We start from the raw sequence: 16,895 nt of genomic DNA, 5'->3' as shown, positions 1-16,895 counted from the left end.
AATTCGGTATGGTTTTCCTCCCTCCCCCCCCCCGGTCAGCAGCAATGCCAACATTTGCCTGACCCACACATGTGAAAAAGCATGGTAGAAAACGATACTGATGTTAATAACATCGTAGGCCTGGAATATAGAATATACAGTACAGTCATGGTCTGGTAAAACTAAAAATCACATTCAAACTAAAAATACTCTCAAGTACAGGGAGATATTGGAAACATTTGTTTTTGTTGTTAGAATAATTTTCTAACTACAAAGATTTTATCTTAAAACTGCCATTTAATATAAGTGCCCCCTTTTACGGCCTCCAACACAGCTGCTTGGATCTCCTAAATGTTCAAGTCCCCACCCACCGTGCCTGTAACAGGCTTAGGCGATCCCTTTTAGTGTTACAATCTCACACCATGCTTAAACGTTAGATACCAAGACTGGGCATGGCAAGCTTGTTACTTTTTGGTTTCCACCATTTTTACGCAAGTTCCTTATAGCTATATGGGACAAAGTATACCTGGGATCATGGGTGGAAAGGCCCAAGTAACCCATACAGGGACCTTATATGGTGCCCTAGTTCTCCAGCTGTTAAGCTGGACAAAGACGGCCTTGTTTTTATGTTACTGTATCTCTTCCTCTAAAGCTTATAGTCTCTAGAGCTGGGGTGGCCAACTCCAGTCTTCAAGGGCTACAAACAGGTCAGGTTTTCAGGATATCCCTGCCTCAGCATAGGTGGTGTCCTGTGCTGAAGCATGGATATCCTGAAAACCTGACCCTTGAGAACTGGAGTATTTTGAGTCTTTGGAAGGTTACAATGGATCAAAATATTTGGATACAAAAATATTTCAGTCACTAAAGCATTACATGTATTTAAAATATAGAAAAAAGGCAAATACTGCAATTTAATATTATATTTCAGTGTTGATATTACCACCAAGATTGTAAATAAAAAGAGGATTTAAGGTTATCAATATTTAAATATTACTTCTGAATACTTTGCATAACCAAGTTCAAATACAGCTGAACCCCTTGAGGTCCACAACCTCGAGACCGCGTTATAACCGGGGGCGCGTTAAAATTTCACCGGAATCGAGCTCTCTCCCCTCCTCATTACAGGTTTAATTCTCCTCCATTTTGCCGCCTTACCGGTGCTCTCCTCTTCCAGCTGTCCACGTGCTCATCTCTCTCATCTCTCTGCTCTCCTTTGCCATTGTTTTTTTTTCTTCAAACATTCAATTCAATGCTTTATTGACTACCAGACACAGACACACACCATGTGGGAATTGAACATTAATACATTTTGTACAAAACACATGCAGGGATTGAACTCTGGACCTTCTGATACCAATGCCTTGCCTCTTACCTCTACACCATAGGCTTGGTGTGATAAGACATACCCTATAAATATATTTATCCTCTACAACACATTGCCACAGAGTACATGTCAATGTTAAATCTTAAGTCTATTTCTAGATGTCTATGACATCACACAGCTTCTGTGGTGTAGAGGTACAAATCTTAACCAACATAGGAAAGGGTCCTGGGTCCTGTGTGGAAGAGGAGAGAGATGAGCACGTGGACAGCTGGAAGAGGAGAGCGTAAGGTGGCAAAATGGAGGATTTGAGATGCAGATAAGGCGGCAAAATGGAGGCTTTCAATACGGGAGCCATGCTAAGACCGCGTTATAAGCGATTCGCGTTGTAGTGGAGCGCGCTATAACGGGGTTGAGCTGTACCTACTTTTTTTCAACAAATCAACTCATTGTTCAAAAGGTAAACCCTGACAGACTGTATATTGCATGACAATTTCCCTTTAAAAGTGAAAATAACTAGAAAATGTTCCTAAAATGTTCTCCAGAAAAATAGTACTTGACATATTTAACTTAGTCAGGAAACTTAGTCAGGAGAATGTCAAATTGTAAATATCTGCCCGAAATAAAAATACCATGCAGGTTCCAGGTTCTACGAATAACAGAGGAACCGATATGAAATAAAATAACATAACATACAGGTTCCAGGTTCTACGAATAACAGAGGAACCAATATGAAATAAAATAACATGCAGGTTCCAGGTTCTACGAATAACAGAGGAACCGATATGAAATAAAATAACATCCAGGTTCCAGGTTCTACAAATAACAGAGGAACCGATATGTGTAGCTATTTTTTTTAAAATTTAAGTCACAAGTTTATAATGCCCTGGGTTTGCTTGGGGTCTATCTGGCAATTTAAATAAAGCGCTCGGATATGGCAGCATATTTCTGCGGTTCCTAACATCCTAGTGTTCCTGAAAATACCGCAGCTTCTAACAGGACCTCACTTCTCTTGTTCTCCATTATTGTCCTGGAACAGGATTGTACATTTTCGGTGTTCCTTTGCAGCTTTCAGGATACCTGTTCTCCCCAGTTAAGCTGCATGTTTCCCCTCTGTTCTAGCAGCCTTTGCTGTTGTGCAACATAATTCCCCTTTTTACACAAGCCACTAGTTGGTTGCCCTAGCAACCTCCCAATCCTCACAGCCATGAGGTTGGTTTAACCCTGTTCCCCTGACCCTTTCTGTGTATTAGGTTGGTCCTCAGCCTGTGTACTTTCATTTCTAACAAGCAGCCTAAGTGAGTATGCTACCTCCATTCCTCCCTCTGCAAAGGCAATCCTTTTTTACCTTCCTCTCTGAGCAGAACACCTTCCTATCATAAGGTCATTCTCCTGACAAGAGAAATCTGCCAATTATATCCTTGTGCAAGTACTTTTATTTCTATTAACTCCCCCAATAAAGTTGAAGAAAATAAAAGGACTTTGTGTGCTTTAAAAAGGGGACGAGTTAAGCTATCTGGACTTATTCACATTCTACATATGACCCAGGGTCTAGAATAATTATGTTTTCTTGCTGACCTCAGGGTTTCCACTCAAATCAAACAGATAAAAGATGTGATTTTGCATTCAAAGCATAAACAAAACAAACACAATAAGCCTTCTAAGAGAAGAGAGGGGGGAAAGGACTCCGGGTTACTTACATGGCAGAAATGTATAGCTAGGATGGATGCAAGGGCAAAAAGAAAAGAGAAGATTAAAAGTCACCTGGGTCCAGATGAAAAAAAAAGAAAGAAAATAAGAGACAAACCTAAATTGTGAGCAACAAGTCAGCCAGTTCATTTATATGTACATATTGTTTACCAGGGCCACAGAGGAGCCGGAACGGAACCAGCAGATCCGCAGTCACTTTGTCTCCCCCAGGCCATACCAGGGGAGGTCGGGTGTGGGATCCTTCAGTGGCCTCTCCCAGGCCGACCAGGGAAATTAGTTGGAACAAACTCTGTCACCGGCCGCCTGGGTACAGGGTAGGACACGGAAGGATCCCGCACCGTGCTCCACAGGTAGGGCCTGAGGGAGGCAGGGAAATAAAGATTGGCGGAGAGGAGGAGGAGGTATGCGGGAGATGCGCAGGCGTGGGAGGGGAATAGCGCAGGTGTGGTGGGGGACAGAAGCGCAGGTGGAGGGAGGGACAAAAGTGCAGGTGTGTGGGGGGGAGGGAGAGAAACAGATGGGGGGAGGGGCAGAAGCACAGGTGTGTGGGGCAGGGAGAGAAGCACAGGTGTTGGAGGAGGGAAGGGAGAGAAGCGCAGGTGTGGGGGGGGGGGAGATGTGCAGGTGTGTATATGGGGGAGAGAAGTGCAGGTGTGTGGGAGGAGGGAAGGGAGAGAAGCGCAGGTGTGGGGGGGGGGGGCAGGGAGAGAAGCGCAGGTGTGGGGGGGGGGGGGCGAGAGAGAAGCGCAGGTGTGGGGGGGGGGGCGAGAGAGAAGCGCAGGTGTGGGGGGGAGAGAAGCGCAGGTGTGGGGGGGAGAGAAGTGCAGGTGTGGGGGGGAGAGAAGTGCAGGTGTGGGGGGGAGAGAAGTGCAGGTGTGTGGGGGGGGGGGCAGGGAGAGAAGCACAGGTGTGGGGGGGAGAGATGTGCAGGTGTGTATATGGGAGAGAGAAGTGCAGGTGTGTGGGGGAGAGAAGCGCAGGAGTGTGTGTGTGTGTGGGGGAATAAGCACAGGTGAGTGTGGGAGAGAAGTGCAGGTGTGGGGGGGAGAGAAGTGCAGGTGTGGGGCTGGGTGGGATAAGAGCAGGTGTGGGGGGCGCAATTGTGGAGTGCATGTAAAATCCTGGCATTCTGTTTATTGTGTTTCGTTTATTGTACTATTGAAATTACAACAAGAATTTGCTTAAACTTGCCGTGTTTAGAGGAGGTTGTGGGGAAAGAGAGAGTTCCTGATTATTGTTTTTTTTAACTAGCAGTTGTTGTATACGTCGTGCGTCCTGTGGAATCAGATCAAATCCACGCGACAAACTGTAAGGGTCTTTCATGTGTAAATAGCACCTTACTTCCAATCTCAGCCACTCGCAGTGTTATGTAGTGGGCAAAAAGAAAATAAGACTGTTTGCCTTTATGGGTTAAAGTCTCCAATAACTTTTTGTAAAAAAGAAATAAAAATGCAGTACAAATAACATCTTACAAGACCTATCTTGCAAATAATATCTTACATGACGAGAACCAACTGACCAAGTAAAAATAACTCCTCCAAAAAAACCCAGAAAACAAGCCACTAGTTATCCACGGGAGCTGGGAACACGTTGCCTGCAATATCTGAAACCTTACACAGCAAAGCCACAGCGATAATTACCCTATATCCTATAGTAGAGCAGCATGCGAATCTCTGGGGAGGTTAAAACATGAGCATCATCTCTACAGTCTGTAAATACACAGTTACAAATACTGTAATGCAACATGTGTATAGTCAAACTCTCCCCACCACATCCGTCTCTATATAGGAAATGCTAATCGGATGGCTTAGTAGTTAGTATGTCATTATTTAAGCCTCTTAATAAAGCACTAAGGTGCACACTATAATGATAGTGAACTCGGCTTTCTTTCTTTCTTCTCTGTATCATCTTAACAAATGTCTCAGCTGTAATCAGTGCTGGAAATAGAGGGACCTCCATGACAAACAGCTTGGGAACAAGTTGCCCTGCATCTTTTCTTCTTGGGGTTGGGACAGATATTTCACCACTTATGGAGGTCTTTTGGACTAGTATCAGATTTGTTCCCATAGAGGTAGACCCCATATTATATTAGGCTGTGTAGAGATATTGGTTAGAAGCAGTGCTAAACCTCCACACAGTGCACTTTAAACAGTCTAGAACAACTATAGAGCAGAGCAAAGCTGCACAGAAGCAGCGTATGAAATGTAGAATTATGACAACATAACAAGGCAGGGAGATGTTACGGTCATTATAAAGTATGATAAATTAACGTATTAGTACAAGAACATGATGTTTTATCTCCCAACTTCAAAGCTGGGGCAAAAAAACTGCACTGCATTTATTAAAGATACAGACCAAGCAATATCCTACTTTTTTTATTTTTTTATTTATTCAAATAAATCAGTTCTGTACTATGAGAAAATACTTGTAACATTTAAAAAAACAGAAAAAAATATTATGAATGACATTTTTAATGTATTATAATGTAATAAGACGTTTGTTTCTATAGCAACCATATACAAAGTCACATCCTCATCCTCTTCTGAAACAGGCTCTGGCATACCCCTTTTTGAGCCCTGCCCTCTCTAGCAGTGCACCAATTATATCTAGTTACTGCCTGGTCACATGATCTTCCCTACAGAACTTTGCATCTTTGGCCCTCTTCTGCTGCACTGACAGCTATTTAGTGAACCCCCAAGTCGAATCGTCGCAGATCGATCGGCAACTTAGCTAATTATGTGTATTGTGTAAGTGTGGTTTTATTGATCCACATATTAAAGGGGAAATTTTAAAAATAAACAAATGGCAGCTTGGACTGCTGCTTTATGGGAAAGCATTCCCATTCAAACCAACAAGATGTTCCTGTTTGCCAAATCTGGTTGAGTGTTTTTGCAATAGTTCTGCCCTAGTTTTCTAGATGAAAAACTCTGATAAATGACAAACTTAAGCGTAATCAGAATTTCATTTACTATATTACTATATTCTAATGAACTGAAGCACTGGTGTGAAGTGATTGAGATAATCTGTGGCTAAAATCAATAATAAACGTCACCGCTGTCCTCTACAGACTTATATGTTAAAATAGTCAAGTGTAGGTCTTGACTTTCAAATCAGACATAATATTGTATAAACCAAACAGGAACCAATGCAACAGAGCTGAAAATCCCATTCATAGGATAACCCCTTACTGGAAACCCAAGATACTGGGGATACACATCAAAAGATACTGTACAGTAAACCTGTGCTGAATGGTCATCAATAAACGTTGCCAACTCAAATACAGTATTGTGTATGTCAAATGTCTATTTTTAACAAGGTTTTCATTTCCACCTTCTTCCAACAGTCTCTGTTTGCAACATTGAATGTTTAATAAGGTTACTCTTGAAACATGAACACTATGAAACGTGTACTTAAATCTTCATCTATGGAATAGAAAAAAGTAAAAATAATTGGGGATCACAGCTGTTGACCATTATTACTGGTCTCCACTGCACAGCTGCTGACCATTATTACTGGTCTCCACTGCACAGCTGCGCTGCTGCTGGGTATTTTCATGGGTTAGAACAGGGGGGCTCCACTGCAGTCCTCAAGGCTCCCCCCAACAGGACAGGTTTTCAGGATATCCCAGCTTCAGCACAGGCGGCTCAATCGATTGAGCCACCTGTGCTGAAGCAGGGATATCCTGAAAACCTGTCCTGTTGGTGGGGCTTGAGGACTGGAGTTCAGCTCCCCTGGGTTAGAGAGCAGCAGAAAAGTGAGTAATTATAGCAACACACAATATGATTATTTCCGGAATGGTGATGCTCAAATGTGAGCTTCATTACGGTCAGCTGATCAGATACCTACTGCCTGAATGTCATTCTTTAGGGAAGGATTGTGTTACATAATGTCCAGTGCTCACTAACCAACACGGGAATCACCCGTTTCATGTAACATTCACCCCCTGTATCCATCCTCTGCTCATATAGATGCGGCGCCCGTTATACTAATCCCTGGCGCGCAGTAACGCGTCTTCTGCAACACCCGGCCGGAGATGATTTTTGCATAACTTCCGTCCTGGAGTAGGGACTCTGCACGTAATTTGCATAAGAGCTCGTGGTTTCGAGTCTCTATTGGGAATGGTAGTTTGCGGGGTTAACGTAGTGCAGGTATTGGGGGCTTAAATACACATGCGCTACTTTAACAAGGACGCTAAGCTTTGACAGCGCCGCAGTTTGCGTACAGGCTCCCTTTTCCCAAACAAAAGTTATACACAAATGTACACAAATCAGGTAACTATGGTGAGAAACTGAAAAATAAAAATATTCCTTCAAGTAAGTGTGGTAGTCCTGGCGTAATCTGTGCGAAAACCTTGATAGATCACCCCAAAACTGCGCTGTGCATAAAACCAGCTCTACTACTTCTGTAGGTGATACCGGGATGTCTATTCCACGGCAGAAAGCAGTCACAACAAATCCACAGATGATATTAAATGTGTTTGCAGTTTAACGCCTGGGTAACTTTCCTCTGATAAAAGCGTGTGTCTAGTCAGGTCATATTAATCCGTTTTCTGTGTCGTTCGCAATCAGTGAGTGCCTGAGACAAGAGGACATACATCATCGGCACTGTATAAAGATCAAATGAAGTCACTGTATGATCACATACATCACGGGCAAGAACTTACGAATGGAGACCGTGGACTCCTCCTTCTACTTGGGCAGACATGGTCCTCTTCTCTAGCTTGAGTTCCCCTGAATACATCATGGAGCTGAGGAGAATAAAAATAAGTCACATCACATGTCAGAGTCCGTCCGGCGTGTACATGGTATATTTTAAGAACTGGTTTTCTAAAAACTGGTTAAGAATAGTTTAACTTCATTCAAACCTGGCTAGGACAAAATGAACCAAGAGACATGTATAATATGTTACATGTAGCTCACTGAGACAGGAGTACTTTTAAATATTTGTCTTCAACTTTTAACAATGCCATTTTAAGCCAATGACTCAGTTTTTACAATGTCTTTCCGAGATGACAGTCCTTTACGCTCTGCTCTTTGTTTGCACAGTAATTATGAAGCCATTAGACACAGATAAACGTAATTAGTCGATACACTTGAATCCAGTGCTCTTAGAGAAGAGCAAAGCATATTCATTTTTCACAAGATACAAGAGGTACAAATAGTTACTTTATTACTTTAATAGTGATTAAGGAAGCCAGTTATACCAAGATGTTTAAACAAAGAGTACAGTACATCAGTATTAGGTGATATCAATTGTTAGTCCAAATAAAAAAAGGTATTTTAAGACCAGCACCTCCCGTCTTAGATTATCTATTATTTTTACATCTGTGTTCAACTCCTGGAATCTCTGTATATCAGTATTGCGGAAGAGAGGAGAACTCGCAAAAGCTCGTCTTATAATATCAATTGTTAGGCCAAATAAAAAAGGTATAATCCAATACTTAAGTACTCATTTACTCTGCACTATAGCAACTGGACAAACAAAGCTATTTCTACTTAATTAAAAAATATATCAATATATCATTATTGACCTGCTATGTGGGACTTCCTCTTAACTCCCAAGCTGCCCTTGCGGTGTTCCCTAAATTCCATGAGGGCTGGCAGGCCAGGGGCCATTTGTGCTGGTTTTCTAGGGGGAGAACATTCACTGCTCCACTGAACGTGAGCACAGCTGAAGAAAACGAAATCATTTAACAGAGACCTAAAAAGGCCCAGTTCAATGGGCACCATTATATTGGAACCTCAGTAAGATGAACCCCTCTATATTACATTTCCTACACTGCCATTGTGTTAATATAGAGAAAAAACTGCGCACCAATTTGTAGTATTAAAAGTGATAACAAATATGAAGGTCTATGAAAGACTTAAGTGAGTATACAAGTATTAGTGCACACACAGGAAAATACAGCAAGGTTAAAGACAAATCAGTGACTTGTGCTAGTAATGAATAAATAACCTTATACAATAAGGAATGAGAGTCTGCTGCTGGTCAGGGTAGATGGCTCAGAATCTTAGGGCTGTTCTATACTGTGTGCGCGCGCTACGCTGTGCGCGCGCCCTGGCATCTGTGTGTGTATGTATGTGTATGTATGTGTGTATGTATGTGTGTATGTATGTGTATGTATGTACAATGTTAAATAAAGAAATACTTTAGTAAATTGTTTATTTCAAAACTCATCAATCACACGCGCACATACGCGCGTTCGCACGGCCGCACACACTCTAGAACGGCCCTTAGGTGACATGAAAGAAAAGAAAGACAGTGCACAACTCTCATAGTATAGTATGTAAATTATAATGCGACAAATACCACCCTTTGAAACTGCCATTGTGTACTGGTTATTTCACAATTCAGGCGCACGTACCAGCCAGTACCCAGGTAAAAGCTGACCGCATGGAGGAGCAATTTAACATTCTCAGTGATTGGGGCAGAGTTAAGTTTTAACATGACAGAAATGTATAAATCAGAGCCTCACTTCTTGATACCTAGCTTTGTTTGTTTTTAGCTTTTATTGAACTCTGCATGCCATGCCAGTCTGACATTTGTGTCTGAACCGGATGTTGAAATATATTTGTAACAAAGTGGATTCACCGTTTCATCCGCACTGTAGAATTTTGGGAGTGTGTGGTTAGTAGGCACAGGGATGACATATATATGGTATTTACCGCAGTATGGAAAGGCTCTTGGCTCCTATGTCTTGGCAGCCATGCTGAATCCCTGCAATCAGGTATGGTGCAAACTTGTGGATGGAACCCTTGTCTTGAATGGAACCAGATACTCCCTGGGCCACTTTCACTTTATCGCCTTCACTACAGGAAAGCAAAGTCAAACCGGCAACGTTATGAAACATTTAACCTGGACACGAGTAACAGAAGCAGAAATAAACACCGAATTCTAATCACCATAAGCTGCTGTTTTTGATAAAGATGCATGAAATGGTTTGAAGTTCCAGGTCACAATTATTTCTTGTAAAGATTTCTCACCGATTTTACAACTAAAGAAGCAATCCATTTCCAAAATGCATTTAGAGCCAAGTTCATATTATGATGCATATTCGTCCCTAAATAGAACAGCTCCCATTCCAAAAAAATGACACTCAATAATATTTTGCTATGTTTCTGTAGCTTAATCAGTCCCCAGCAGATAATTTTTAGGACGTGTGTGTTCACATATACATACAAAAGTGTGTGCACCTGTGGATCTGAGACATCCCGCTCTGAAGTGAAACTGAAAGTTATGGTTACTATTCATTTGCCGCAGCAAGACGCGTGTCAGCACTAACAAACCGCCCCCAGTCTCTGTGCTCACGTTAATCCAGCATGACAACCCTGTACACCCAATACCACAATACAACCGAAGCATTTATACAGAGGAAACATTTTAGAACAAAGTGTGATATTTGAATACGAAGATGTTAAGAGACCTGAAGTATCGCTTCTGGCTGCTGGTATTCTTCTCCATGGCATCCAATGAGCCCATCCCTCTGTACTTCTTCAGTCTCACACCGTCGGAGAAGAAATATTCACCTGGCGCCTCTGTGGTGGCAGCCAGCAAGGAGCCCATCATTACTAAGGGATTGCAGGGGGAAGAGGAGCAATGAAGAACACGCAATAATAATAATAAACAGAGGCCTACAAAGGTCCAGTTCAATGGGCACCATTATATTGGGACCTCAGTAATATGAACACACGCTATATTACATTTCCTACACTGCCATTACCCATATCACTGACAACTATGATATGGGAATTTATAAAAGATCGTATGTATCGTCCATTTAAATTTAGTGCAACTATAAAATTGTTGATAACTTCTTAGTACCTACAAATAATTTGAATATCCCTGTTGTCACATCTTAAATCAAATTCAATAGCATTGTCTGTGCGCACCCGTAAAACATTATAATGTTATAGTATTAGATTTGCCATGGTCGATTTGACAACATTCAGGTCTTCTACTTGGCATTTACAATAGGGCTCCCACGTGACCAATATCAGAATGCAAAGAGTTAAATGTTGGCAAACAGGGGCATTACTACGCGAGTCTTTAGTGGGGCATATTTTGAACATCCGTATTTAATCACGTCGTTCACAGAGACTACCAATGGTGACCATAAAATTAATGCTTGGGAGTGACCATGTAGGCCGCGTTTGTAGTGGGTGCGCGCGACGGAGCGCATGTCGCTTGAGCGATTTATGCCCACAGGTTTTGCGCGAAGGGGAGGCGTGGCCGTGACATCACGTGAGCGGTAGCCAACATTGGCTGAACCGCACACGTGACCCGGCTGTCGCGCAAAAAGTCAAAATGATTAGTCTTTTCTAATATCTGCCGCGTGGCCACTGTTAATCGCTTGCGTGGTCGGGCGCACTACGGGCAGCCTCAAAGAGGTCTGCTGTTCGCGCCGCTTTTGCGCGCCCACTGTAAGCGTGGCCAAAGATTGCCTAAAAATAAAAGGCCAGGTGCAAACTGAAATGTAGATCCTTTATTAAGGCGACGGACGTTTCACGTTAGTTTACGCTTTCTCAAGTATCTTGAGAAAGCGTAAACTAACGTGAAGCGTACGTCGGTGCACGTTGCCAGTGTGTGACACCAGCACAGAGTGTGGGAGAGGTCGCGCCGGACATTCAGCGCGTCCCTACCTGTGGAGAGACTTTGCTTAGGTAGGAACTGATATCTTTACTGGCAACATTTAAACGAGGTGCCTTAGACCGAGCCAGTGCGACCGTAAACTACGCCAAATGATATGAATCTGGGGGCTGGTATACTTGTAACTAAAGCCTTAATACACGAAGGTGACTGTATCAGACTCCCTTGCACCATCTATTACTGGCCCGAAAGGGCCAAAATACAAATCCACCATTTAAAAAATAAATAAAACCATCAGTTGAACTGGTAAATGCCGTTCTTTGTCTATTACCAACCACAGCTGATCTAAGTGCCACAGGCACTAACACACAGGATTCACCGGAAGCATAGCCAACATGTGTTCCTACGGTTAGACAGCATAGATTTGTCCTATTTTAGTGCTGTCACACTAGATACACTGCCAATAAAAGACAGCAAAGAAAAGAAACTGCTGAACTCTACTGCCACCCGGCGGATTTAAGCAAAACTGCAGCAACAGATTCCTTTATTTTCAACTGCAATGTTCCCATGTTCCATCTCACGCTGATCTGTGCGATTACACAGGCAACACCAAACAAGGAACTGAACTGTGGATCCCAACTATGCAAATACTGTATTTTCCCTGAAAACAAACTGCCTGCCCTACAAAGGCTAATACCTCTAACCCCACTCACAGGCTGCTCCTGTTATCATTTTAGCCTGTTCCCTTTATGTTAGCTATCCTTATTTATTAGCTAATCACCTGTCCGCCCACTTCACACAGTGTGATTTTTTTACTCTCTGTTATTAACTCTTAACTAGAATTATGTGAGTACAGCTGCAGGTCTCCCATCTTTTTAAAGGTACATTACCAATAGAAATAATTTTCAGATACTGTTACCCCTGCATGGTGTGCGTTAGATAGGACCTCTTCCTCCCGCGGGCTCCACCCACAGACTCCTCCTTTATACATACTCTCACCATCCTAAGCAGCACCCTTCTCTCCATACCAACGCAACCATCGCACGAGTGAGCAAGACACAGCCGATATAACACCGTGTACTGTTTTGCCTTTTGATCTAGAGGTAGTGTTAGTATTAGGGGTTACGATTTTAGGGCAAGGTTAGGTACTTACCTTGGCTGCAAAGCGGCCGGCGGCAAGACGTCCCTGCAGCGAGGGGCTAACGCTGGAGATTTGGTCAAGAACAAATGTCCTAGACCAGTATTAGTCGTAAACATATATGTGACTAACATCCGCGCTCATTGTTAACATTTACCTGTAGAAGCCCCAAGAGCCAAAGCTTTCACCACATGTCCCACAGTCTGGATCCCTCCATCGGCCATGACAGGAACTCCGAACCTGCGGGCATACTCTGCCACTTTATATACTGCCGTACCTTGAGGCCTGCCACAGGCCATCACTGAAAACACAAGCACACTTAAATGGGTCTCTCAGTCTCACTTTGCAATACTAAATACAAATAAAAACACATGGGACAGAATCTGCTTGGGATGTGGATGTAGCTGCATTGAATTTCAACCACCCCAGTGTACATCTGCGTTGCCCCAGAGGCGGACAGCCTGATGGGACTTCCCAAGAGCTCTGCACAGGACCAGCATGCTAAGGGTTAACATTTGCTTGTACTTTGTGTAACGTCAACCCTACCCACTGTAATGTTAATGAGCCCAGAGGACAAAGAACTTTGAATTCGCAGTTGGATTCAATCTGAACCCCATCAGTGTACATCTGCGTCGCCCCAAAGGCAGCCAGCCTTTGGCGCAGTTAAAGGGCAGCTAAAGGGTGCGAGCCGTTTGCTGATATTTGGTGATGTTAAAGCTGCTCTATTCCAATCTGAAACGCACCAGCCCCTTTATCCCCTGTACCCAATTTTCCAACTCTGCCCATGAAATGTCTGTGACTGACCATATAACCTCAGTTCTTTTAATGTAATCATGTATTGTTATAACTCTGTGCCCAGGACATACGTGAGAACCAGAGGTAGCTCTCAATGTATTATTTCCATCCATTCATCCTCAGCGCCATAGGAGGTTTTTCAACACACATTTCTATAAATAAATAATCGTACAGATAGAGTTAGGTACTGGAGCTATTTTAGAGAAAAAAAGTGTTACTTTGATACAGAGGGACAGAGTGTGTACTTCAAAACATAAATACTTGTTTACATGCTAAAACTATACAACAAACGCATTTATCAGAGTATATTATTCAGAGAAAACACACATGCATATCAAGTAGCTTTTGAATTTCCATGCTTAGGCTACGGCCCCAGGGTACACTGCTGCACGCGCACCCGGCGGCGCGTGTGAGAGCCGCTATCAGCGGTCTCCGGTTCAGCATTCAGTGAGGAGCAGGAGATCTGACAGGGGAGGGGAATGGCGGGGGTGCGGCCATGACGTCACGCGGCTGGTTCGCCCTCTTTGGCTGAACCGCTACTGCTAGTACAGTAACCCATCCACGCGTGCGCTGGTGCACTTAACCCATCCACGCGTGCGCTGGTGCACTTAACCCATCCACGCGTGCGCTGGTGCACTTAACCCATCCACGCGTGCGCTGGTGCACTAACCCATCCACGCGTGCGCTGGTGCACTTAACCCATCCACGCGTGCGCTGGTGCACTAACCCACCCACGCGTGCGCTGGTGCACTAACCCACCCACGCGTGCGCTGGTGCACTAACCCACCCACGCGTGCGCTGGTGCACTAACCCACCCACGCGTGCGCTGGTGCACTAACCCACCCACGCGTGCGCTGGTGCACTAACCCACCCACGCGTGCGCTGGTGCACTAACCCACCCACGCGTGCGCTGGTGCACTAACCCACCCACGCGTGCGCTGGTGCACTAACCCTTCCACGCGTGCGCTGGTGCACTAACCCATCCACGCGTGCGCTGGTGCACTAACCCATCCACGCGTGAGCTGGTGCACTAACCCATCCACGCGTGAGCTGGTGCACTAACCCATCCACGCGTGAGCTGGTGCACTAACCCATCCACGCGTGCGCTGGTGCACTAACCCATCCACGCGTGAGCTGGTGCACTAACCCATCCACGCGTGCGCTGGTGCACTAACCCATCCACGCGTGCGCTGGTGCACTAACCCATCCACGCGTGCGCTGGTGCACTAACCCATCCACGCGTGCGCTGGTGCACTAACCCATCCACGCGTGAGCTGGTGCACTAACCCATCCACGCGTGAGCTGGTGCACTAACCCATCCACGCGTGAGCTGGTGCACTAACCCATCCACGCGTGAGCTGGTGCACTAACCCATCCACGCGTGAGCTGGTGCACTAACCCATCCACGCGTGAGCTGGTGCACTAACCCATCCACGCGTGAGCTGGTGCACTAACCCATCCACGCGTGAGCTGGTGCACTAACCCATCCACGCGTGAGCTGGTGCACTAACCCATCCACGCGTGAGCTGGTGCACTAACCCATCCACGCGTGAGCTGGTGCACTAACCCATCCACGCGTGCGCTGGTGCACTAACCCATCCACGCGTGCGCTGGTGCACTAACCCATCCACGCGTGCGCTGGTGCACTAACCCATCCACGCGTGCGCTGGTGCACTAACCCATCCACGCGTGCGCTGGTGCACTAACCCATCCACGCGTGCGCTGGTGCACTAACCCATCCACGCGTGCGCTGGTACACTAACCCATCCACGCGTGCGCTGGTACACTAACCCATCCACGCGTGCGCTGGTACACTAACCCATCCACGCGTGCGCTGGTGCACTAACCCATCCACGCGTGCGCTGGTGCACTAACCCATCCACGCGTGAGCTGGTACACTAACCCATCCACGCGTGCGCTGGTACACTAACCCATCCACGCGTGCGCTGGTACACTAACCCATCCACGCGTGAGCTGGTACACTAACCCATCCACGCGTGCGCTGGTACACTAACCCATCCACGCGTGCGCTGGTACACTAACCCATCCACGCGTGCGCTGGTACAGTAACCCATCCACGCGTGCGCTGGTGCACTAACCTATCCACGCGTGCGCTGGTGCACTAACCCATCCACGCGTGCGCTGGTGCACTAACCCATCCACGCGTGCGCTGGTGCACTAACCCATCCACGCGTGCGCTGGTACACTAACCCATCCACGCGTGCGCTGGTACACTAACCCATCCACGCGTGCGCTGGTACACTAACCCATCCACGCGTGCGCTGGTACACTAACCCATCCACGCGTGCGCTGGTACACTAACCCATCCACGCGTGCGCTGGTACACTAACCCATCCACGCGTGCGCTGGTACACTAACCCATCCACGCGTGCGCTAGTACACTAACCCATCCACGCGTGCGCTAGTACACTAACCTATCCACGCGTGCGCTAGTACACTAACCCATCCACTAACCTATCCACGCGTGCGCTAGTACACTAACCTATCCACGCGTGTGCTAGTACACTAACCTATCCACGCGTGTGCTAGTACACTAACCTATCCACGCGTGTGCTAGTACACTAACCTATCCACGCGTGTGCTAGTACACTAACCTATCCACGCGTGTGCTAGTACACTTTCAGTTACCCGATGCAGAGACTTTCCTTAGATCTCTAGGCTCACATTCCATTTTACAGCTTCTTTTAAGATCTCCGTGGCAGAGAGAGGAAGTGAGACGGAGGAATTGCAGTAATTGGGGTAAAGTGTTCAGCTGACCTTCCTGCGTGATGCATATGGATCCACATCCCATCCCTACACGCAGAGCGTCCACACCGGCATCAATCAGATTCTTAGCTTGCGCTGCGGTCACCACTGCAGGCCAAGAGAGAAGCGTATAAATCACAACTGCGAAACGTGAACGCAATGTAAAATCTATACAATTTCTATATATCACTATATAATAAACAGTAAACAGGACAGGCACACATTTTACACATAAACCAGATGGGAGCCTGAAACAGAAAGAATTTAAACTGTAGCTTTTACTATTGTTTGGTCTTTACAGTTACATTGTGGCAATCTCAATGCTAGTTTTATAGCTGCTTACTGTATTTGCTTCCAGCACATACCCACAGCAGGTGTAATATACCTTCAGAACGGTTTCAACAGAGATTGGCATACACTTGTTTTATTATCTCTGAACTTATCACAGCCATAAGCTCACACTGTATTTTAGGTGCCCAGGACCGCTTTGTTAAAGCAGCAATGCTATCCCTCCCCCTCTTTCCTTTTTTATATATGTAAAGCATGAGACAAAGTATAATGCTACATTCTTAACTAAACTGGCAATCGTTCGGGGCTCCT

At 45.3% G+C, this 16,895-nt stretch overlaps 1 protein-coding gene across 10 annotated transcripts in view; it reads right to left on the bottom strand.

The window, feature by feature from the left end:
- The window catches only part of IMPDH1 (inosine monophosphate dehydrogenase 1), a 166,588-nt gene that overhangs the window by 1,715 nt on the left and 147,978 nt on the right, over positions 1–16,895 (bottom strand). For 8 of the 10 annotated variants that reach the window (XM_075599296.1, XM_075599298.1, XM_075599302.1 and 5 more), the window contains 6 exons: positions 16,308–16,403; positions 12,892–13,035; positions 10,434–10,578; positions 9,676–9,819; positions 7,674–7,757; positions 3,001–3,017 (listed from right to left, as the gene is read on the bottom strand). In XM_075599296.1, coding sequence (XP_075455411.1) covers positions 3,001–3,017; positions 7,674–7,757; positions 9,676–9,819; positions 10,434–10,578; positions 12,892–13,035; positions 16,308–16,403 — 630 coding nt within the window. The remainder of the gene's footprint in view (positions 1–3,000; positions 3,018–7,673; positions 7,758–9,675; positions 9,820–10,433; positions 10,579–12,891; positions 13,036–16,307; positions 16,404–16,895) is intronic. The other 2 variants (XM_075599299.1, XM_075599300.1) reach the window with 1 other exon arrangement.

Source organism: Ascaphus truei, chromosome 5, assembly GCF_040206685.1.
Source record: "Ascaphus truei isolate aAscTru1 chromosome 5, aAscTru1.hap1, whole genome shotgun sequence".
Classification (NCBI taxonomy): Eukaryota; Metazoa; Chordata; class Amphibia; order Anura; family Ascaphidae; genus Ascaphus; species Ascaphus truei.
Note: the sequence above shows the minus strand (reverse complement) of the source record. Positions and strands in the feature narration are given on the sequence as shown.